Source organism: Ischnura elegans, chromosome 10, assembly GCF_921293095.1.
Source record: "Ischnura elegans chromosome 10, ioIscEleg1.1, whole genome shotgun sequence".
NCBI classification, from domain to species: Eukaryota; Metazoa; Arthropoda; class Insecta; order Odonata; family Coenagrionidae; genus Ischnura; species Ischnura elegans.
This window is the reverse complement of record NC_060255.1, coordinates 83,719,329-83,744,321: the sequence shown is the minus strand read 5'-3', so window position 1 is coordinate 83,744,321 and position 24,993 is coordinate 83,719,329. Positions and strand designations below refer to the sequence as shown.

The following is a 24,993-nucleotide window of genomic DNA, read 5'->3' as shown; positions in this document are numbered from 1 at the left end:
GCAAGGATTTAAGGTTAGGGGGGGTTTAGGTGCAACTGATACTAGGAGGTCTGGGGGGTATGGAATACCCAATGGGGTAAGCAGGAGGTGTTGGGACCCTCCCCTGAAAATGTTTTATGTAAATGGTTCAAAATTGAGTTTTTAAGCTTTCTAAGGGATATTTTATTGATCCTTACTTTATTCTATAAGTAATATTGATCCAATCAAGCAAAATGGATTAAACTTAAAAATTTCTCTGAGCTCTGGGGGGGCCAGGGGTGATCCCCCTAAACCCCCCCCCCCTCGCTGCGCCACTGGATTGACGGTGCAGTATTTAACTAGGGAATCGATGTTTGTTGTATCATGAATCACCAGGGAATCATGGCAAAATAATTCACCAAATGGGAGCACTTAAAACTCCCCAAACCTGTAAATATTTTGGCACCTATGAAAATATTCTTACTTTCTGAAGATTATTCGTTGAAATTTTCACTCCCTTTTGCTTCCTAGACAAAGTAAATGGGTTAAAATTTGGTATATCTCACCTTCCAACTCTCCCAATATATTAGCATATCACCCCCAAAATTTGGTCCTGGGGCCCTATAATAGCGGGTCATGAAATTCTTGAGTCTTGTAAATGACATGATCCAGACCTCAAGCTCTCAACATTTTATAAGAACGCCATTCTATTTCATGAGGTTTTTCAAATACTCCCACAAATATTTTGTGAGTCCTCCACTTGTAATACTATTGGTTACGGCTGCTAGGCATTGGCATTGGTTTACTCACAAGACTAGTTTTGTTCAAGTAGGTCTCATAGAATGGTAACAGGCCTGCTTGGTCTTTCCATTTTATGTATTCAATTGAGCTTTCTAGCACCATTAAAATGTGTGGTCCACAGGGAAGAGTTGCTTATGGAATTTCCATCACCATAAATTTGAATTGTAGTCAACTAATGGTTTTAATATCACTGGTGAATGGAATTGTCAGTATCAATGGCCACTTATTCTTAGAACATAAAAGATGGGGAATCTAAGTTGCATAAAAGATGGGTTTTGCAACGTTAAGGTTGATGCATTTCTGTCACTGTTTTTTGTTTTATTGAGCTTGTGGAACTTTTATGGCTCACAATATTGTTGAGAGTTTTAGTGGGGCTTAGTGGGTGCTAGTATGTCACTCAAATTCATAATTATTAAAAATTTGAATTTCTTAATATTTTGGAAAAAATATTGTGTGATAAAATATGTATGACTGTGTATTTATACATTTTTTTTTTTACTTCTAGGGAGGATATCCTGCCAAGCTGAAGAAGGTGTTAATAGTCACTGCACCTCTTTGGTTTAAGGCTCCCTTCAAGATTCTAAGGCTCTTTGTGAGGGAGAAACTTAGAGACAGAGTCTACACAGTCAGTGTGCCTCAGGTAATTCAACTTTCATTCTTCTCAGTGCCATTTTTCTTGTATTTCTAGATACCCATGTTTACATTAGCTCTTTCTCAGTAGGTTTTCGCAGGTTTTTCATGCCCCTTCTTGTGTGGGCATTTTCTTGCAGTGGGTTTTTCCAACAAGGACAAAAGTCAATATGATTAGGTTTTTCCCACGTTTGCTCACATCTTTTTACACTTGGTAAATGGTAACTGTGTTAACTTTAATTTTGTTTGTTGATTAAAAATCGTACCTCTATGTCTCTTGATGTAATTTCTCTGCATGTAATTTCATGAGCAACTTGACAATGTATTTAATTGCAAAAATTTTAATGTTCGACCAGGGGTGAGATGGAAGATAGGGAAATAGTCCCAATCTCACCCATTAAAGACGAATTACTGTTGCAATTACCACTACTACTACCGTATTTACTCCTGTAAGCTGCATCCTCGTGTATCATGCGCACCCCCATTTTTGGGTCAGCTCGTCAGGAAAAAAAATTTCCTAATGCTTTTTGGGTGCGGTCTAATCTAGGAACTCGTGATTTGTTGCTAAATCGATAAATTTACGTTTCCATGGTTCCAAGGTTGAATAATGTTAGAAATGTAATTCCTGTGAAGGTTTTTCTAGTTTTAATGCTAAACTCTGGAGAAATACATTATAAGAATTTGAGGGAAAATGGAACTCGGCTTAGATTAAAATTTGGAGGATTCGTGGAAGCCGTGCACCCCATTTTTTTCCCTGGGATTTCCGGAAAAAAGTTGCGCGGCTTCTACGGGTAAATACGGCATTAGTATGGTGATTGGTGTGATTGACGGAATAATTTTATGTCAATAATATTTCTTAGCTTAGTTGTCTTAGCACTAGATTTTTGTGAGTGATTTTCTGATTGAGATGTTCCTTTACATTTCAGATACTATTTCATATTCATAGAATGTATAAGAGGAATTGAATAAGTAATTCAACACTTTTTTTTCTGAAACAGGGGTTATTTTATTCAGCATTCAAATTAACCTTGTTATTTCCCAATCTTTTGACTACGCAACACTATTTTTCAAACTAATCTCCATTCAATGCTACGGCTTGACAGCACCTTGAAAGAAGGGCCTCTGTGCCTGCACAATGCCATTCCACTGGTAAATGTCAGAGCCAACACGTATATCATCAATAACTTCTTCATTATCCCTGTTGTGGCAATGATGAAACATGCATTGCTCAACAACTCAATGGGCTGTTGTCCACTACTGTATCACTGTCAGTGGCGCCGACTCCATGGGGCCTGAGGGGGCCCGAGCCCCCCTAAAAATTCATTACAGATGTGAGGAAAAAATGTGTCTGGCTCGTCAATTTTCCCCGGAGTGTCCAGATATCGAGATTCAAGTGATCAGGGCTCTAATGTTGATCATATGAATCTTCTAAAATGCTTAAAAAACTTAAAATTCACTACTTATAAAATTTACCGGGGCAAGGTCCTCGGTTTGGGTCCCCCCAATATTTTTTGTAAGTCGGCACCCCTGATCACTGTAGACTTGCTGCAAGCACATGGGCGTACACAGGGTCAAAACTAGTTTGGGCAAACCGTGGTGGTGCAATTTTTAGCATTTTAGCACAGAAAAGGTTAATGAAACCAAAATTTTAAGAAAGTTATGACAGCGCTTTATTAGATGAAAAAAATATTTGCTTGAAAAAAACTAATGATTTTTATATTAGTTCCATGTCTTATACTAATATCATATTTCTTCAAAAGAAAATTTGTTCAAAACTGTTGTTTTGAACTAAATTTATTTTCGCTTCTAAGGGGGGATGTTCCCTCCCGCCCCCTGCTGGGTACCCCCATGTGCAAGCACCTATTAATATCTGATATACTCTGGTTTTCGCTAAAAGAACCTTAATCATTGCATGTTGTTTGGAACATAGCTCCGTTACAGATGCTATTTTAACAGCTTGGTATTACGTGGACATCTATTGGAAGTTAATGCAACTATACGAGATGATGTGTGAATGTTTGAAAATGTTCTGCAAGAAATGCAGAGTTTTTTCAGCAAAATTTGCCGTGAAAAAAATGTGTATTATTACTTATTGAACTCACCTTGTTTCTTACTGGGTAAGAATCTATTTTTCTATCTGATTTCGATGTCCATTAGTGACTATTAAAAGAGGCAACAAATAATTTGTGTTGGTTGCGTCAATCTAAAAATTTTTAAGATGCCCATTATGGAATAGTTGATTTTGGGTAGATACCATGAAACTATTTCTGGGTTAGCAGTGTCATTTGACTTTAATAATATCTGACTTTCCATAATGATTTCTGAATAAAATAAAGTTGTCTTGAGCAGTAGCATCCCAACATGATTGTGACCCATACATACCAGCATGTTTGAAATCCTTGCCAAGACTGTCCTAAGGACTATCTAAAGACTATGTTAAAGGAGTGATTTGGAGGAGACTAGGTGGAGAAGAACAAAGAATCTCAGGCTTGGAATGTTAGGATAATGGTGACAGCTGGGAAGTTATAAAATACATACTGCATCTTTTCATGTACCAGGGGCCCTATTCTTCAGGGCTATATGTCATACACGAGGGTAAGGGGGTCCTATTGTGGTGGTTCCACCCACCAAAGTTGCAGTCATCATCGTTTATCTTGTGCACAAGCAAGTTGCTGATATTGGTGGCCAGAAATTGAAAAAGCATGTTCATTATTACTTGGGTAGCAGTAGCATTCTGTTCCATTACGTGTAATAATTTAAATGCTCTCATTTTTTCCTCTTTATTATGCATGTTATGCAGTGCCATTTTTGTATTATTATTTTTCTGAATTCATTGCCTATAAACAAGGTTTGCCTCATACATGAAAGTGTTTGTACATAAGAGTATAAGGCAAGAGGAAATGGAAAATACAATGAGGAACTTGCATGGGTCGTAGATTGCTCTAAAAACTATTTTGAATAAGTCAAATGGATACATTAGGTCGCAAAAATACCTTCAGTTTCTCCATTCAACATCAAAAGAAATAAAAAAATTGCATTTAAAATCGAGAAAAATTTCTCTGAGCCGACCACTGCGCGAAGACACCCGAGCGTTGCCGAGGCCAGGCGTGACGTCATAGGTGCCTAAACAACCGTAGGGAGTAGGGAAATACGCTGAGCGCATGGTGTAAAATTTGTTTTGAGGGAGTATTTAGCCGCTCATCGTCATTTTATTTTGTTCTGTTATTCTTGGGCAAGTTTTCCTATTGCTATTGTGCCTAGATTATTTCTTGGGATATTAATAATGTGGCATCGGGATGATGAAGTACAAGCGTTTCACTTCGTTTGTTTTGGTTATCAGAAAAATGGATGATAACGTTGCCACTCGTTCGAATAGTACACCTGAAATTCATCTACGTCTACATAATACCCCGCAAGCCGCCTAAAAGGCGTGTGGCATGGGGTGTTAGGACACCAAAAATTGATGCCACGACCCTCATGGAATTTGTTGAGACAAATTATTGCTATACGTCGGCGGCAAATCGAGTTGTAAAAGAAACTTGTAATACTGGAGGATAACGATCGTAAGCTGTGCTGTTGACATTAGAGTAAGCTGTGCTGTTGAATTTGGCAACGCCGGATTAACGGAGAAGGTAGTCCTATCCGTCCTACGGTACGAATTCACAGCAAAACAGTCTGCACACAATCCACATGTGAGATCGCGAATCGGTTCCGCTGCCAACACACACAAACAAGCTACAACCTATTTCAATAATATAGGTAAATCCATAAACAATATTCTAGCATATACCATAAAAATATAGTGGGGAATAGGCAAATACTCTTATCAAAAACTGGATGTCACTATCACATTCTTATATTCATCACGTACAACTTACAATAACAGAACTCGTTATGATGAATACAACTATTTATTCACTGATTTAAACCCTTAAATTAGCCCACACAAGTGACTCTCACTACTATTCGTTGAAATAATGGAATAACAAACTTCACACACAGCTTTTATTTCAATAGCGTGATCGTGAAATGTCATATCTACGGTGAACAACGGAGATTAGCACGCCACTGACAATTTTTACACTACTGTTAGACATTTATCGATAGCGTAATAGCACTTTTTACAATTCAATCACGATGGAACACTGATAACTCTTGGCCGATATTTTTCAACCTTGTCAAACTTTGTGCATTACAACCACTGGCACTGTGATTATTAGCAGTAGCTTAACGGGAGATGTCACGTTGAAAATAACACTATTTTGGCACAAAAATGTTCCAAGATGTCTCCAATCAGCGAGCAAAAGTTGCATTGACTGGAATTCACCCCATAATACAAGCACAGACAGTCCTAAACCACGAATTCTCCGGTACCTACGAATAAACGGATGAAGTTATTGTATATAAAAGCTGAGCGGACATCAGTAAACATCAAAATCGTTCTAATTACATACTTAAATGAATGATATGCCGTCGATAACATCAACTTACAATTAACGTATCCCCCTTCCAATGGCCTTGGCTCAGACTCCTACAACGATGTTATTTAGGTATTATCAAATTTTTGGTTTAACTGCTCCAGTTTTATATTTTATGCCCTTACTCAGATATTAATATTATAAATAGTGCAAAATACGAGGGCTTCCAAGCCTCTATCGTCGGATATTTATCTTTAAATATAAAATAATCAACACGTCTAACAAACGAAGCTCTCACAACTGCTGGCAACTATTACAAACAATCACAACAATAGCTTCGCGTGATGTTTAGGCACCTTTGACGTCATCGAGGCTTCGTCGGCAGTGGCTTGGGGGGTGAGGGAGTTTTTCCCGCGCTTTAAAATTCGTTATATTTATCATTAAATATCTCGCGAACGAAAACTCACATTTACATGCGGTTTTCTTTGTTGTATTCAGAAAATAATTTTCTGTCCGCCTATGAAATAAAAAAAATTCATGCAAGTTCCCCATTGTATGTTGGGGGTTGTGTGAGATCAGATGGCCTACTTGAGTGATGGGTGCATAGGTAATACTAATTGTGAGAGAGAAAGGATTTGATGAAAAGTCATGAAGTGTGTATCACATAGGAGTGAGAGTTATGGTGTTTAGATGATCATGTGTTTTCTATTATGACCCCTAGTTTTCTCTGTGATCCAGCCCCCAACAACTCCTGAATTTTCTTTTTTGTAGCTGAAATTTCATTGCATATTATGTTAAGCTATATCACTTTCTATTTTTTCAGCAAACTTTAACTTTTATTTTTTAATATTCACTTTTATTTTTTTCCACAGCTGACTGTCCATATTGCTCGAGACGCACTTCCTCTGAGTTTGGGAGGTACCCTGAAGATTGACCACGATGCTTGGCTCCTCCAGTGTGCCAAATCCATGACCAACCGTCAGCATGAAGATGCTGAGACTCTCCATGGATCCCTGGAATCTGTTCTGTCTGGGGATGCAATTAATAACATTAATCGTTCCGAATCGAATGTGCCGTCCATGACTGGGGATTATCTTGTGAAGAGGAGGACCTATCAGGTTCGTGAAGTGTACTATTATGCTAATTAATTTGATGCATGAGAGTTTTTTTTAACGTAAGTTCAGTTTCGATATTAAAAACTACTAAATTATTTGACAGAATCTTTCTTCTTTGAAATAATGAGCATTGGTACATACTTCGTAATTCCACGTAAAAAACTTTATTACATGATCCATGATTTGTCAAGAATAGGGTAGTTTCCTTCATCAAAGAAAACGAAAGGCATTGATTGCGATTCGTTACCCACCATTAGTGTATTCATAATACACAAATTATTTGGTTTTTGAAATACTGGTTTAGACGAATGGCAAGGGTCAAATTTTATCCTCATTTGAAAAAGGCCAGATTGGCGCCCATGCGATTCCACTCCACGTGACGTCACAGGGACCTAGTTTCTACACGAGAGGATAGGAGTTATACGTCGTCTGAGGTTGCCAATGCATGCATGAGGCACAAAGCTCAGGGAAACATGTCTTAATAATCACCTATTAAAACTGGCTAAGGTCGGAAAGTTTTCTTCGTTTGATAAGGCATTAATAACCCTTATTTAAGCCAAGTGCTACCATTCAGCAAGGTACTCAGCTACCCGCTGGCATCCTGCGTCCTATCAGCGCTCAGAGCCTCGATCAAGGTCACCTCACAAGGCAGGAGGGGGAACCAGAAATGCGTTCCTACTTCCGCGTCGCGTTTTTGCGCGCTTGAAATTTTTCACTTTTAATTTAATCGCGAAAAATAGATATCGTCATTTAAAAATCTAAAAGCGTGAAATACGTACTCCAGGAGTAATAATCTTTCGATTTAGGCAATAAAAAAATAATAGGAAACCACCCTATTGACCTCATGTGTTTCATTCATAAGACTCATTCTCATCATTTAAATAGTCAAGCAAAGTCATGGGTGGGAGGAGAGGTAATTGGGAGGTGTTATAGAATAAGAGTTATGGCCTGGGTCCAAATCCTGTTTCATGTATGTCACCATAACCCCATGGGGTTGTAACGAATGATAGTTCGGAAATAGCAAGCCTGTGCACTAAGCTTCGAGTTTATTTTCAATCGCATGGTCAATTACTTCAGAGTTTTCTTATTATTCAAGAAAAAGACTCGCTCAGGTGGTATAACATATGCTGCTTTATCAAAGAGTACAGCATTGTGAAGATATGGAATGGGGAAAAATGTCATTGAGGTGAAAAGGTTACTAATGATAAGGCATAGATGAGAGGTTGGGAATTACGGAGGGTAAAGAACTACTGCTGTTGCATTGTATGTGCAACAAGAATGGTGCACATGTTCATGAGAGCAGAACACCTTGTGTAAAGAAACTTGTTGAAAAGGGTGTTTGTACTCAACAGTTATTAATGAAGGCTGCATTTTCTGGGTTTCACCGAGTCGTCGTTGTGATGGAGACAACAATAACATCACAATGATGACATAGTGAAACCAATAAAATGCAGCCTTCATTACCATCACACTGTGGAAGCCTTCGCACCAGCTCAATAGATTTTTTTGCTCCTTTGCTCTTCCCTTATGCCTTTTCTACACGCTTGCCTCAGGGCCTGGGATCAGCTGTCCTAGCGGCTGATCTTGCCATGTAGAGGGGTTACCACGGCTCAGCTGAGGGGGTTGGATCATCTCGCCTTTTAGTTAAACGCTGTGCTGTTGTCATCACCTCTCTCTCATATGGCGTGTGTATTTGGTTGCATTTGGTTTTCTTCTGATTGTGGTTCTTCTCACTGAGCTCATAAATGACGAAGTCAGTGGTGCGTGCTAGAAAAGGAATTTGTGAATGAGACAAACACCCTAACTAGAATAGTATAATACGTTCCCAGTGAGCAATAAATTTGAAAGCCTTTACCGTTGTTGCCTTCTCATCAGCAGTTGTGCCATATTCTCGGGGTTACCTTCATACCTATTCCATTGATGATCCAAAACAGTCGTAATATTTAGTTAACAGAGCCATAATATAACAAATATATATTTAAGATTCTTTTTGATGTAAAAACTTCAAAACTCTCTACTTAATCGCATACAAAACCTGAGGAAGCAATATGTTATTGTTCTAGCCTACGAAAAATCATCTTCAATTATTCTAAATTCATCTCCTTCCAAAGAAGTGCCTCAGATATCAACTCGGGAATTCGCTGATCTGCCAAAATAAATCTGGTAATTATCTGCTTTGCTAGAACTTTTCCCCCTTTTCCCGGAAAATGCTTCAGCACTCACCGATTCTCAAGTGTTCTTAGGCTTTCGGTTCTTGCCATCAGATGGCGAGGGGTCAATTTAAGCCTCTCGTTAAGAATGGGTTCGCTCTGAGCGATTCAGCTGAGCTGATCCGAGCATGTAGAACAGGCATTAAATATTTTGTGTTTTTCAAGGGAATGTGATTAGGTTATATAAATGTGTATGATACATTTAATAAGATCAAAGAGTAAACACTTAGATAACTTTTCCGCAGAAAATATTTAAATAATTTAACTGACCATGGCTTCATCACTAAGTGCCACTATCGAGGATTTAGTATGCCGTTATGCAAAGGAGCATGACAATCTTAATGGGTAGAGCGATTTGATGCTCTTAGGGTCTTCGGTTCAAATCTCCGGTCTATGCTTTGGACACACCATCCAAAAATCCTTTAAGTGCAAGGTGTCCCAGGGAAAGGAACTAGCCCCCTCACACTGTATATGTTAAATCACATGCCTCTTGCTATAAATGGGGTGAGCTCTACCCATACCTATTCTAACCAACCTAGGGGTTGAATCTCTGAAAGATAGGGTAAACTGGAATTCTGTTTATATCATTAATAGTGGGTTTGGACACTGCGACTGTGGTTGATTAAGCTATTTCAATTGCTTTTGCCGAAAATTTGCCATAGCTGTTAATTTTTGACCTATTTGATAATTTTTCGGCGAAGTTAAGCCTAATACTTTGATATACGTGCATGTAGTATTGATATTTTTTTTCTGTGCAGGCAAACCAAATGGCTTCGGAAGTGACGTGCCACGAGGAGAAGATGGAGTGTGTTGTGGGTGAGGGTTGCCAATTGGCCAGGGGGCTGGTGGATGGTGAATCTGAAAATGGTGTGGATCACGAGATGGGAGAGGACCTTAAAAATGGTGCCAACACGGCAAAGAGGAAACACCCCAATTTCCCTCCGCCCTTGACGTGTGGTCGTGATGACAACATTGTTGGGCAGAGGGAAGAGGAAGAGGAGGAAGAGGAAGACATGGAAATGTCTGCAAGGGATATGAACAATGGTAATTTTCTTTTATTAATTGGGTTCCATAGTGACTGAACAACTCAAAACAAATATTTTGTTCTCACTTTCATGGATGTTAACCATTTACAACTAGTGCAAGTGATAGTATTTTAATTTTCATCACTGTATATGGCCTGGTTGCAAATTTCAATATTGTGTTGCTGTTGCCCTGTTTCCTATTCGGAATGGAATAATATCACTTTACCTATAAACATTGACAGACAATGCACTACCTTTAACTCCTCCACTCCACTCCACTGACATATGTTAATACAAGTAGGAGAGTGATAATACCACATTTAGCAATGCTAATACTTATGTTTATTGATGTATCTAGATTCCTATTCCATCCACATGTATTGGTGTCAAATTTCAAGGTAGTGCATCGTCTGTCAATGTCTATAGGTATAGTGACATTATCCATTCCGAATGGGAAACAGGGCAACAGCAACACAATATTGAAATTTACCACCAGGCCATATACAGTGATGTTTCTTTGTATCCAGACACTCCATCAACATTGACAGGCAACACTCATGTGGCAATACATTGTCTTCAACTTTTGACCTGTGTGAATGTATTTTTAAACATGAGAAAGGTTTAGAAGTACATAGGTCCTGCAGGGCTATTCTACTGAACGGGGCCATACGTATGGCCGGCCGTAACTTTCTTATGGTCTGACCCGAAATTACGGCCTAAACCGATTCCACTCTCGAGGGGCCATATCGTATGGCCCGGCCAAAAGTCTTAACGCCCTTTCTGCAGGCGAGTATGAGAATTATAATTGGTACTATAAGTTTGGTTCACTTTTTTATATACTAGTCATTTTTTTGAGAAGGAAGTTTGTTCCAACGTGAATAAAATATTAATTATATGTTACTTAACCGAAATGGACTCTTATTAAAGGATAAATTTGGATTTTCTTTAAACACTAATCTAGCGGCAGACGCTGAAGATCTTTAAAACAAGTGAAGAACGCAAATCACGGGCGAGAAGAAGCAGAAGAAATTTGTACCGTGCAGTATTATAATATTCGTGAATTGTGCATGTAATGGATATAGTTAGAACATGACATCCTATTGTAGTTCTAACCCCCTTCCTCTCCTTCCAATGGTGTAACTATTGTCTCATGGCTGCAATCATTTGCCCCCAAAAGCCTTATAAATCCAGCCAATGCACGAAATCTAAAGATGAAATTGAAACTTTAAGTTTCATCAATTTTATTATCAGAGGCTTAATTTCGGTAGCTGTATAAAGTTAAAACATCAATATGAGACTATCATTCTTTCCTTGATTTGTGGACGACATTTGTCCTTCACGCATCGACTTACTGAAGATTGCCTTACTGCCAAAAAAAATTCTTGCCCTATGTTTCTTAGATATCCTCCCTCATGAACCGTTATGCTACGAGAATCTTAAAATATAAAACATATAATAGCGGATATTTCAAACTACCTACATCTTTTCGAAACAAGTAAGGAATCTGCTAGCAAATGTAGCACAGAAAGCAAATAAAAGCCGGCTCCGGGAAGAGGAACGGGCCCGTTCCTCCGTTCACTTTAGCAGAGCATCCGTTAAAAGTATTCCTAACTTTTTAACTACAAGCAAACTTTTAGTTCATCCGCTATATCTACTTAAAAATTAAGTAACAACTTTTGACGCACGGAAATAGTTAATGAAAACATCATCATCGTACGCGAACGGATTACCTACACGTATCCCGTATCCTCCTTATGAAATCGACGTCTTTTTTAAATATATCTAGCCAATGCCCGTTGAATCTGTATGTGCTCACCCACAATATTCATATATTTCTTGAAACAATCGCTATGTAATCGATGACACTTCGTAAGTTTCTTTTATAACACCTTAGGCGAGCAATGTTATTTCGTATGGCCCGTGTTATGACCGCCTCCTAGGCAGGCCATAATATTACGGCCTTTAGGCCATAGCTACCGCCCGACTTATGGCCTCTCGCTCAGAGTAGAATCGCTCGAAGCCATACGTATGTCTCGAGGCCGTAGTTATGGTCGATTTCGACTTATGGCCCGGCCATACGATTAGTGGAATAACCCTACTGGTATCAGTTAGTGTACCTGTGGATGAATAATTCTCAATGAAATCTTGTGTTGTAATCTCCCCAAGCTGTACTTTATAATCTTTGTACTAAAAGTAAAAAAATCTTTCTAATTTATTTCCCAATTCTTTTAGATAATATTTAAGGATGTGCAAGTACTCAAAAATTCAAGCTGAGTCGAGAAGCTTGGTACTTGATTCGAGTGTTTCAAGTACGTTACAAATGTCGAGTAGTTTTGGTTACATAGCTGGCGAGGCCAGTAGGTTCAGAAATCTGCCGACAGGAGACGCTGTCATCAAACTCATGTAAGAATATCACTTGCTAAGTTTATAAATAATTCTATTGCCTTGGCTTGAGAGTTTTAGCTTGTTTTACAAGTGACAGTCAACTGCTATAGCAGTGGACTTGGGTGCCCAATATCTTTTCGCCAGTATTGGTGGCCAACCCTCTTCCGGCCTGGCTGCGGTGTATTCGGAGTGTACTGCTGCATCCATCATACTTTCATAGATAATGATAACTTCAGGCTTGACTTTGTGAAACCTTTCCATATTTGAACTGAAGGAATAAAACTTTGTAAGGTTCACTATTATATTAATATGGGCACGACTCTGGTTTCATAATGTAGTTACATCACCCGTAATGTAGTCACATAACATAGTCCAGTCACCTGAAGATGTAACTACATTACCAAACCCGGGTCATACCCATATTAATATAATAGTGAACCTTTCAAAGTTTTACTCCTTTATTTCCTTCAAAGATACTATGTATCATTTTGTTAGTTTTACGACTCAGCATCACCACAATTAAATTTGCACAAGTGAATTGAGGCAAAGTTATTTTCTAAAATACAAATTCTTACTCAAATCAACTTGAGTCTGAGCTCTGGACCTCAAGTTAGATTGAGAACTCAAGACTGAACCAGGTTCTGGCATGGTTCCATGAGTGACCTTCCTATCAATTTAGCCTCTTGTATCAGTGATGATGAAGCAAGTGTCCAAGTAAAAGGTATGAAATATATACTATATACGATTTCAGAGGTCTTTTTTCTATGTCTTATGTTGTGTTTTTAGATGCCATGCCACGCATGCCTCCATTATATTCATGTCTATGCGTACACAATATTTGTAACTATCTTGACCGTGTGTGTATACATTCTTATAATGACACGTGGAAATTTAATAGTTATTGTACCTGCTAATGAGACTGCAATGATGTTTTTGAGAAAAAAAAACATGTGAAAATCTTTCATTGGTCATTATAGATGTAATAATTATTTCATTCATTGAAAAGGTATAACCTTAAATTTCATAGTGTATTCTTGTTTTCTGTGTTGAATTTCTGGTTGAATTTCTGGTTGAAGGATGGTTTGGTTAGACCAAAGCTGATCCATGGAAACCAATGTTTTGTCTGCTATTTAAAACTTTTTCTTATCTTATTTTTTTGGCTAGTAACATTCCTAAGCTTGAACAGGAAATTCTTTCCTTTATCTTCCATTGTTGAACTTTAATTTCATTGAGACTGTAGCAACCGGATTTTATTTTCCCTCTCAGTAGCTATGGCATTCTACCCATGTTTTTATTGTTGCATTAAAGGTAAAAACATTTTAGAGCCCATTATTATATTTGATGGTGCTGGGTATAAGGCTTCTACTTTCTTATTTTAAGATGAAAGGTATTTGTTCTAGTAGAATTAACTTTATTGAATTTTCTTCATGGATTCAATGAGTTTAATTTGCATTTAAGAGGTTGTTTCTACATGACCTTGACTAGATGGATTAGAATGTATGCATGTAATGACATTTTGTTTTTCTGAAAATGATAGGTTACTGATTATATTTTTAAACACCCTGGCTCTATGTGTTTGGTCTTAATATTGTACATTGTTTTCATCCTATATTTCAGAATTCCTGATTGTCACTAATGATTTTATATATTTATCATTAGGCACTCCATCTCCTGCTCCAGCCCCTTCATCTGCCAGTAGTGGCTTCTCTGATGATGACAGCCTTCACTGTGGTGTTGGGGGTCAGGATGGACGTTCTGGGGGTGGTGTGGCTGGTGGCCATAGTGGTGGGGGAGGTTTAACATTAGAAGAATTTGTGGAGCAAGTTAGGGCAAAAGGAAGGGTAGGACTAATTCAAGATTATACCCAAATTCGTGCCAGACCTCCTGATGGAACTTTCAACCATGCGAGGTAAGAAGAAGACTTAGGAAGTGATATCAAGTTATTGTTTGTCCAAAGTTTGCTGCTATTGTTATTGTCAAAACCATAGGTTGGGATGAAGCTATTTTTTGACAATAATTACCTTTTTCCACTCTTCTAAAGTATTGACGGATGATTTGAAAGTAACCATACTTCTACACTCCCATGTTAGAGGGTATAGTAATTTTTTGTTGCATTAAATGTGTTACTTGAGATTTGCTTTGCCTAGCAGCGTAACAATTATGATATTTCCCTTATAGCGCCTGTGGGACAATCCATCAGCTTGGGGGTATGTGTAAAGAGTGCCAAGGGTCATTCTATCGGATGGATTTTTTTACACTCACGCCTTTTATTTTTTGTTTCATGTAGCTTTGGTAACTATTTTTAGTAACTGTCATGCTTTAACATACCCGTAAATTTTGGGAGAAAATGAAAAAAAAAATAGTTTCTCAAAATGCATATCAGGCTTTATGTAAATTTTTAAGTGCAAACCTACAAATTCACCAAAACAAGCCGTGGCATTCTTCAGCATACCGGGCAAAATAGGCTGGCACTAAAAGGGTTAAGCAACAATTGATTGCTATTAATTACAAAAATTCAATGCCTGAAACATACAGTAAAGTCCCTGTTATCCGGTCCAATTGTGGGTAGAGGCGGTACAAATATTTCCGAAAACCACGCATCTGTGGCTGCGAGATCACGGATGCAGAAAGTTTGCACGAATGCTTCAAAAACATCTGTGCGATGTCGTAAACTACTCTGTCAGGTTGTCACATCTCGCTCAATAGCCTGAGATGCAATCAACCTGGGATGACACAACTGCAGCGGGGCGCAGTCTATGCAGGCGCGTGCCTGGATATGACTCATGATGCCTGTACTTCCACTTCTCCCGCTGCCTTCACTTTTAGTATTCCCTTCCTCCCCAGTTTGACCTTGACAAGTCACAGCATAAACATGCCCGAGCACAATGTAATCTCTGGTTTCCTTGGGCCATATTCAACCCCATGCAAGGCCACGGTAAAAATCGCGCATTTATGATATGAAATATACATTAAAAGATCATATACAACAATTTTTCTTGATTTACAATCAGTTAACCATTTAAGAATCTTCTAAAATCAATCAAGATATTTTTCTAATCCTAATAACCTTGAAACATTCCTTGTCAGCAAGTAAATAAAATGATTCCATTTTATGAAGGGAATTCTAATAGAAACGGTAATCCAGGTGTAGCCTTGCATTAAAATGCCTATATCCTGGTGCTTTTGCGTCCATTTTTTTTCTGTAAAGATTGTGGAAAATATCGAAGGAGTGTGAACGTATGCATGGATAATCCGCAACACGGATTAACTGCAGCTGGATTATCGGGAGTCTGCTGTATTTAATATGTACAATCCTTCACAAGTGTAAAATATTCTAAATAAATGTAGTATAACATGAGGTAACAAAATTGTTGTACATGTAAATAAATGGTTTGTAATCAAACTCTAAAGTTGGACGCATCTTGTTCGTGTAATTGAAATTTGACTGTAGTGATTCAGAGATTCTGTTATCTACTGTTCAAAGATTCAGTCTTTAGGTGTGTGAACAAGGTCTTTGAAGTGCTCTAAGTTTCTGTTTACTCTCCAGAGGAATATTGTGGACACAGTCTATTTTTTTGTTGAAATGAGCAGTATGTCATGATTATGTTAAAATGGGAAATGTAGTACTCAAAGGAGGAATGTTACACAAATTATGCCTCAATATTTTTCATAGTTTAACCAATTATTAGTGTGTTTTTGGAAGTGCCAATACATGATCAAATTTACTTGATTTCCTGTTCGCTTGATGACAAAGGACAAGAATCCCATCTGAATACATGTTTACTAGGGATGGTTGGATTGGATGCTTCGGATCCAAATTTGCTGAAGGCATCTGATCTGGATCAGAAATTTTAAATTTAAGCTACAGTGAATGCAGTATCCCATACGAGGGAGTGGAAAGATTTTCGATTCTACCTTTGCATTCGGCGTTGCACTGCAATGCTTGGACTACTTATGAACCATTTTGTTTAAAAGCTCTCGTATGAGTTATGCTACAGAATTTCAGCAGCAAAAATTTTTATGCCAAAATACAACTGGCATTTAGTGTGATTCTTACAAAGAGATTGAACAAATATCGGATAACAACCACGTCAAAAGTGATTATGTCGCAGATAAAAAAACACCCTCAGCCATCCATTACCCCATGCATCTGATATTTTATTTCCTTTCCAGGACCACACAGTCCATAAATCATTATCTTAATGAAAAATATCAAGTTACAAGAGAACAATAGAAGGGTGTTTCATAAGTACCCCATCTCACCAACTGACCTTTTTCATCTTACCTGCTTCAGTTCTCTGTTTCTGGAGAATAAATGCTAGTTGTGTCACTTACTGGACCCGAATATGTCTCGATAGTTTTCGGCAATTGGATGACGTGCGTGAGATTCAAGAAAGAATGAGAGCAAAAACGTCGCATTTCTAGCATATTTATTTTTTTAAGCTCAAATTAATTGTCACAAGGTTTATTTTGTTACAACGAGACCATACCAATATTCAACATTGTTCAAGCAGCACAATTTTCAAAGAAACAGGGGTAGCATCAGTACTGTCAAACAAGAAGATCCGGCCTGGAAACGACAACTTTATAGATCACATAGGTCGCCCGGCTTCCCATTGAAGGCAACGACGTGACAAAATAGCAAGATCTAACATGTTCGTCCTTGACTCTCTCATTCATCGTGACGTTGCGTGAAATACGAAGGGATTGCTTTCCTTCCCCTCCACCTCTCCTTCACCCGCTTGTGCTACCCACCCTTTCCTCTTGCTGAGCGGTCGCCTTGTTCTGTTCCCACAGCTCGTCGCACGTGGTGCTAATGTTTTTCTAAACATTGTTAATTGTGTTGCAGATTGCGCAGTTGCTATTTAATTGAATGATATACCGATAAAAATGTCTTTCATTGCGTAGAAACATTTTTATTGACTTAAAGAGACATTGGCATCATGTGCGTGGACTGTGACATGAAACTATCGCGAGGAAGTGGAAAATCCACCTCACCGCAACTGAAGCATTTGTGGGTGAAACACAAGTCAGTATGCGATGAGAAAAAATAAAATTCTGGGGAAACTTATGTGAGGAATATCAAAAATCAGTCAATGGTTTATCCGAAGATTGAAACTTCTTTTCATTTCCAAACGCAAGCGTAACAGTGTAACATGAGTGTGTAAAGATTTTATTGTTTTTAAAAAATAATTTGAAAGCTTATAAAAACGATTTTTAATCAGTAAAATGTTCAGACGTGTATGTAAATCTAAATAGCATTCCTTTTATTGTATTTACCCAGAAGAAACTTGAATATTACTTCGTTTTATGGCAGACTATTGAAAATGCATTAGGATCGGAAAATATCCGAAGATCTGGCTCCAAAAATCAAGGATTTTTGGAGCCAGATCTTCGGATATCCGATCCGGATCCGGGTTTGAAAAAAATCCCGGATCCGTCCACCCCTAATATTTACAAATTACCTCCAAAGAAAAAGACATCTAGCATTTATTGCCAAGTTAAAAAAAACAGCATCGAATTTTCTATAGTGCCCATAGTACTTAAGTAGATGCTAATGGAAGTGAGATATTTTCTTCATTGGAGCTCATTTGTGAATTGTCATGTAAGATTGTGGTCATTTCTCATCAAATTAACTTGCCTATTGATGCTTTCAAAAATATCCTTCTGTGGTTTTTTCTCCTTTCATTTTTGATTGCTATGCAATTTGCAAGGTAGAATTTTCAGAATAGAATGTAAATCATTTTTAAAATTCTGATATTTTAATCACAGCTGTTGCAAATTATTGAAGAAATCACATTTTTTTAATCATCATTTTTTATAGGCTCAGGGCCAACCAAGCGAAGAACCGGTATACTGATGTTCTTTGTTATGACCATAGCAGAGTTCTCCTCTCCCAAATAGATGAGGATCCTTGTAGTGATTATATTAATGCTAATTTTGTGGATGGGTACAAGCAAAAGAATGCATTCATCTCTTCACAAGGTAGGTGATAGCATTTCATGTAGTGTACTATTTTTTACATTTTCTGTGCTCTTAGATAATAGGAGTACTTAGATTACTGGATAAAATATAGCCTCCTGGTGTGTTAATAATACACTGCATATGAATCTTACCTCTTTTTGATTGAATTTAAATGAGAATTAAAAATTGCTATGATAAATTATTTATTTTCTATAATTATTTTAGTGAAGCGACTCTAATATGTTTGTTAATGGAATTAAGGAAAGAGTAAAACCTATTCTATTATGTCTCAGGCAAGATGGTGTGGAAGCAATATATTACTTCTCTTGAAAAAGATTTATATTTAATCTGCTATGGTACTTAGAAACATAATTAGGTCAATATGATGTTGTAAGAAGTGAAACTAGTTGGATTAAATAAATTTTAAATTATAAGTTTTATTGTAATATTTCAAGTTCTGAAAGGGAGAAATGCTAAGGGGAATGTTTTCACTTATTGAATGCTCAAGGAAAAGTCAGTATAATAGAAGTAATGAAAAGGGTCTAAAGGATACTCGCACAATGGAAGTAAATGGCATCTTTATCAAATTATGCTAAACAAATGATAATGAATTTATCATCTTAATGAGTTTGTTTGCATATTTCATTGAATGGATTCATTCTTCATGAATTGCATTGGCATTCAAATTCAATCTCTCAAAGCTCAATCAATCATTTTTGAAGGAGATAGTTGAAAAAAATGATGAGTGCTGGGAAATTTGACAAGAGAGCTGGAAAAGTGGGATTTGGGTGAATAATTGTGATATTATTTAAAGATTTTATTTAGGAATTTAGCTGTTTAGAGGAGTACATATTTGAATTTTTTGGAAACTCCCAGGGCATATACTTGGTTCGAATAATATCTTTTTCAAAGATCCTAAAGGAACATGTCACCTTGTTCAAGATGTTTGCACACTGTCTCCACATTTGCTATGGATTTCTTTCTGATGTGAAAATTGGGGGCAAACACACAAATGAGCAAATAGTAAATAAGTAACATCCAATACCCACAATGTATCATAATTTATGTAAATCAAATAACATATCATTCATTATACATATAGCCATATATTTTGTTTTGCATCAAGGACTCACTGAGATCTTCTTTTTAGAGGTGATAATATCAATGTACTCATATTCCGAATGCTCCATGCGCTCCAGCAAACTGTCTCCACTCAGGCGAGGCTTGGCTGATCACAAGGAGCTATGCAATCTCTATGTATGTAGACATGAAGCTGACTCCCGAGGGTTAAGTGTAACTATGTATATGACTGTACTGCAAAATTTTCAGTCCTAAAGAGAAGGCAACTTAGCCACTCACTTCTAACTAGTGAAGCACTAAATAAGCAGATCAATTTGAATAGCTGGTAGGGAGTAACAAAATATCCTGAGAAGATATCACTTCATCAGTAACCTGACAAGCGAGATTTATAGCATAACTTGTAAATTGTTACCTAATATTCTGTTTTTGGAAAAAAATGGATGGATCATCTGCCAAGAAGCTCAACTGTGAGGAAATCTAGTTTTGCTAGAACGCTGAGTCTTGGTCGTACATATTTTGCCTTTTATGACACATAGTAAATACTTGGTTTCATTTTTGTCAAATAATAGATGCCGGAAAGTGATACATCGAGACCATGATCTGCAAATGATCAATGCTAGAAGGATAGATCAGGGTTACATTGTATTCTGTAAATTTCAATATTTTTATCATCTTTTAAATTTACTTTCTTCTCCTTGAGAAAAAATATTTTTGTGGCTCATTGATGTGATAGCAGCACCCAAAAACATACTTTTCTTCATGACTCTCCGTTGTACTCTACAGTAGCTATAAGGAGTAGTATGGGAAGAGTGGCTTTTTAGTTAGAATTGGGCTGGGGGAATGCACACTCAGAATACTACCGCAATATCTTTGGAATATTCCCTTGAATGCGACCATGGCATTGTAGCTCTGTGAGTGCTCAGTCATTTATCTGAGAGGTCTTTTCAGCCACTGCTTGCCTGAGTACACATCGCTGATTGATGGGAGCTCAAATTTTAGTTCTAATGGCCAATGGTATGTTGTTGAATGATTCAAAAGCTCCTACATAGTGTTCGAACTACATTACCCTTTCAGGGAGACTGAGAATATGCTATGAAGTGGTCTGCTTCCATGCTGAATGAGAGCCCTGAGCTCTCACTCCCTCTGAATGAACACAATTTGAAATTATATTGCTATTGAATTATCACTGGAAATGGTTAATTAATGTACGGCCAGAAAAATAAAAAAGAGGTCTGATTCTGTTTGCTTGAACATATTTGTTCTTGTCATTGTAAGCAGTTGCAATATGGAAATCAATATCATTAAAAAAGTAGTAATTATTTGAGTGACACAAGTATTGAAAGCACAAAAAAATCATGTTCATTGATATTATCATGTGTCTGGCATTAGCTGATACCAAGAATTGACAACATGAGAATAATACCAACATTTTGTTTGCTTCTTCTAAAATTTTAGCCACATTAATTGCAAGTGCAATTGAAGGCTTTGAGATTTTTAAAACTATTTTTCAGTTGTTTTTGATATATCTATCATGAAACATTCAGTATCCTGTAATGTCGTTGATACTGCCTGCTTCTATTTAGTCATATTGCAGTTTTGTGTATTCCACGTATACATATATGTTAATGTTGCAGCAAAGATTGGAAAAAAATCTAAAACTGGGAAATCATAAACCAGGGTCTGCTCAATTTATTTTTACGTTATTTAGAAGGGTACCCAAGATTAGTATTCTACTGAAATTAAATAGTGCATTTAATAAATTGTCACTAACTTAGATTTAGATTTTCTTTTTTTTTAGCATTGTGATTAACTAATTTCTCTGCCCTGTAGGTCCATTACCTAGGACTTATGAAGATTTCTGGCGAATGATATGGGAACAACATGTGCTAGTAGTTGTTATGACTACACGTGTTATAGAACGTGGTAGAATTAAGTGTGGACAATACTGGTCTCCTGAGGAAGGTTCCTCTGTAACCCATGGGATGTTTGAAATTACTACAGTCACTATGGAGCAACATCCTGATTACACCATATCTTCTCTCCAACTGAACAATACCAAGGTAGTGCAAAATATTTATTTTAATCACTACATTATCAATAATGGCTGAAGTGGATCATATCAATGGGTAATTACTGTAATTAGCCATTAGGTAATCAAGTAAGCCTTATGTCACTATGAGTTTGTAAAGATATTTTTCAAGTTAATGCATTATAAAGTGACTTTGGCCCAGTCATGTCAGCCAGGGCAAACTATTCTTTTGTAATATGAAGCAAAGACCACAGAATTTTGCAGACACTAAAAAGCTTGAGCAAATATAGCTCTTAATGTAGTATTTTAACTTTTAATGTAAGTAATGCATTATACACTAACGTAGAAGATTTCAGAATAAAAATTTTGAAGACTACAGTAATCAGGGCAGTTTGCTGTACACTTAATAAAAAAATGGTTCATCATAAAATCATGGCCATGCTTATCGTTTTATTTCTAGCTGGAGGAGTCCAGAGAAGTGCGGCACCTGCAGTTTACCTCATGGCCTGATTACGGTGTCCCTCACAGTGCTCTGGCCATGCTGCAGTTCTTGGAATGTGTCCGTCTTAATCAGAGTGAAATGGTCCAAGCGCTTAGTGATACTTGGGCTGGCCACCCTCGTGGTCCTCCCATTGTTGTGCATTGCAGCGCAGGCATTGGTCGAACAGGTGCGTTTCTTATCCAGTTTTCAAGGCTACAGAGTTAGAAATGTGACTATGCTACCCTTTATATGTTAGGAACAATGTAGGTATGGTAAGTCCTGAGTAAATGCAATATCCAATCAGTCATTGTAGCTTATTAAATTTCGCTCCTTATGTTGTAATTTTAAATGATTATAATTTTTTTATTGATGATTAATTAATAAGTTTTCATATTTGATCAGTTGTGTAGGTATCTGGTTAGTGAAAGCAATAAACCTCTCGTAGTTGAAATTTAGTGTATAAACCTTTATGAAGGAATTGAAATTTCAGTTTTCTGCAGAGAACTTTTTGTTAAAAGCTGAAATTTATCTTTCTGATGTTTTTTAGCTTTAATGGTGGAATTATTGAAGTTATGGCTACATGGTACATTCATTTCCCATAATTTACTTCCTAAAACAAATACTATCGTATCTAGCAACAATTTCCTGGTAGCAAAGGGAGTTGGATTAGAGTTTTCTGTAATACGAGTTTGTCCAGGCTAGACTTAAAGCCTATCTCACAGAACTATTAATTTTTAATGGTAGAGCTTAAGCTTACTCTGAGGTAGTACATACTTATGTCTTACTGAAGTTATTTAGCTTCTAAATTTCTTTCTTGGACTTTGGACCCTCTTCATGTGATTTGTCATTGTAATAATCATTTTCAGCAGTACATAATTACCATTCTAATTTTAGTAGGTATCATTGAATTGGTGTGACAAATTTGTTCTAAAATATTTTCACTATCTAATATTCGACTATTATTCACTTATTTAATTAGAAATATAATCATTCCCATTTACAGGACCCAGCTATGTCTACATGCATGTATGTTTATTGCATTGTATGAGAATGTATAAGATGTATGAAATCTAATCATGTTGAGTATATGTATGCGGAATTCAGCAGGTCAGTTTATTTACGCCATTGTGCACTTTGCATAATGGCTCAAAAAAACTGACTGCATAATTTGATCCAATGAGAGCAGTTGTCAGTTATTTTGAGGGTAGGGAGGAACACTTCAAATTTAAGGAAACAGCAAAAACTCAGTTCCCTTGTCATATGACCATCTATGATCCAATTACAGTGTAGTTGGCATGATGTTATCCCTCATAAATTTGGTTACTCTCAGATGACATGAATCTGCATTCTGTGCTTTCAAACCTCAACTGCTTTTTCAGCCCATGATATGCTGTGCTTTTCTGTTTACTTAATCATCTCATAACCTATTTCCTTGTACTTGATAACTATATAGTCATTCCCTTCCATTCACTCTCCTTGTACTAATATTGATTTCAGGTACATAGCAGGGGGAGGAAGAGGAGGCTTTTGGGGCTGCTATTGTCTGACTCTGTTTTTCGATGTATGTCGTTACACTTCATAATGTCTGCCAATGACCAGTGATGATTATAACTTTTAGCATTATGCAAACAAAATTTATAGCTGATTTAATGAAATGTATGGTTTTCCAATGGGTGAATTAAACAAAACATCAGTAGAAACGACCCGCATACATCCAAGTTCCTCCAAAGCAAATTACTGGCTACGTACCTCATTCATTGAGGTTGATGACATCACCATCTCCTGACTAGTAGGTCATTGCATCTCAGCCACTCCTAGGTCTCGAGAATAGGCATTTTGTGGGTTGTTTTATACACTCTTGTCAGCATTCCCTTCCTTCAATGAGGGATTCTCTCTGAAGAAATTAACAAGCTGAAAATCTAATGATGTCTCTAACTTATGAAAATTGGGCTGCAACTTCAGCATTGTTTTATTTTTAAATTATGGTAATCATAGAATTAGAAAGGTTTATTTTTCCTCATGTCTAATTGTCCCTTCATCTACTGAATTCATTCAATACATTGTGATTTCAGAGCTGAGTTGACGGCACCATTTACTCCTCAAGAAAGCATTAATGGAAACTGATAACTGTCTAGCTTCTGGCTAATTGTTATCATACAAGTAGAATAGTGGAAAAATTTCTGTAATAGATATCCTGAAGGCCTAGTATGAAGCCCATTGAGGCTCAAATTCAAGGGCCTTTATCTTAAACCTGAAGTAAAATAATACACAACATTAAACTAGCCTGTAAACATTCTATTGTAATATATTTACTTACTCCCTAACCACATACTTATGAGACTTTTTAAAAATTCACAGTTTTGAGGCCTCAGGCCCTAGAATTCAAACCTCCGAGGTCATTTTAATATCCACGTAGCTATGGATAACATGTTTGAATAAGAGAAAAAAGTCTCATTTGACTCCTCACTGGAGGTCTTATAAGTTTCTATGGGCTTAAAGGACCCCTGAGGCAATTTTTCGTGCATAGATGTGAACCATGTATGATAGGTATCTTCCAGATTGGGTTGGTGTGGTGGCTTGAGTGTTGGCTTCCCACTCTGTTAGCTCAGGTTCAAATCCCAGCGGTAGCAGAGAATTTTCAGAGACTGCCTGATCCCAGCTTGAATGTTGTGTGGAGGACATTTCAAGCTCAACACTCTGTCCGTTGAATGGGACGTTAAGCCGTGGTCCCCTTGGTGCCTTCCGTTAAGAGCAGGCTAATGCTGATGCCGGGTTTCTCTTCACCCTTCCTTACCTACCCTTCCATCATGGTGCAAATGGCCTAAGCTGTCGGTCGCCTTCTCCAAATACCGTACCATACCATATTTTTCAGCAAAGTTTTGGCTCTGTGGTGAAAG

The 24,993-nt window shown here is 37.3% G+C and overlaps 1 protein-coding gene across 2 annotated transcripts in view; it reads left to right on the top strand.

The window, feature by feature from the left end:
• Positions 1-24,993, top strand: part of LOC124166716 (tyrosine-protein phosphatase non-receptor type 9) — a 451,931-nt gene that overhangs the window by 419,203 nt on the left and 7,735 nt on the right. For both annotated transcript variants that reach the window (XM_046544372.1, XM_046544371.1), the window contains exons 5-11: positions 1,265-1,399; positions 6,680-6,925; positions 9,891-10,176; positions 14,202-14,451; positions 18,367-18,527; positions 21,417-21,646; positions 22,076-22,283. In XM_046544372.1, coding sequence (XP_046400328.1) covers positions 1,265-1,399; positions 6,680-6,925; positions 9,891-10,176; positions 14,202-14,451; positions 18,367-18,527; positions 21,417-21,646; positions 22,076-22,283 — 1,516 coding nt within the window. The remainder of the gene's footprint in view (positions 1-1,264; positions 1,400-6,679; positions 6,926-9,890; positions 10,177-14,201; positions 14,452-18,366; positions 18,528-21,416; positions 21,647-22,075; positions 22,284-24,993) is intronic.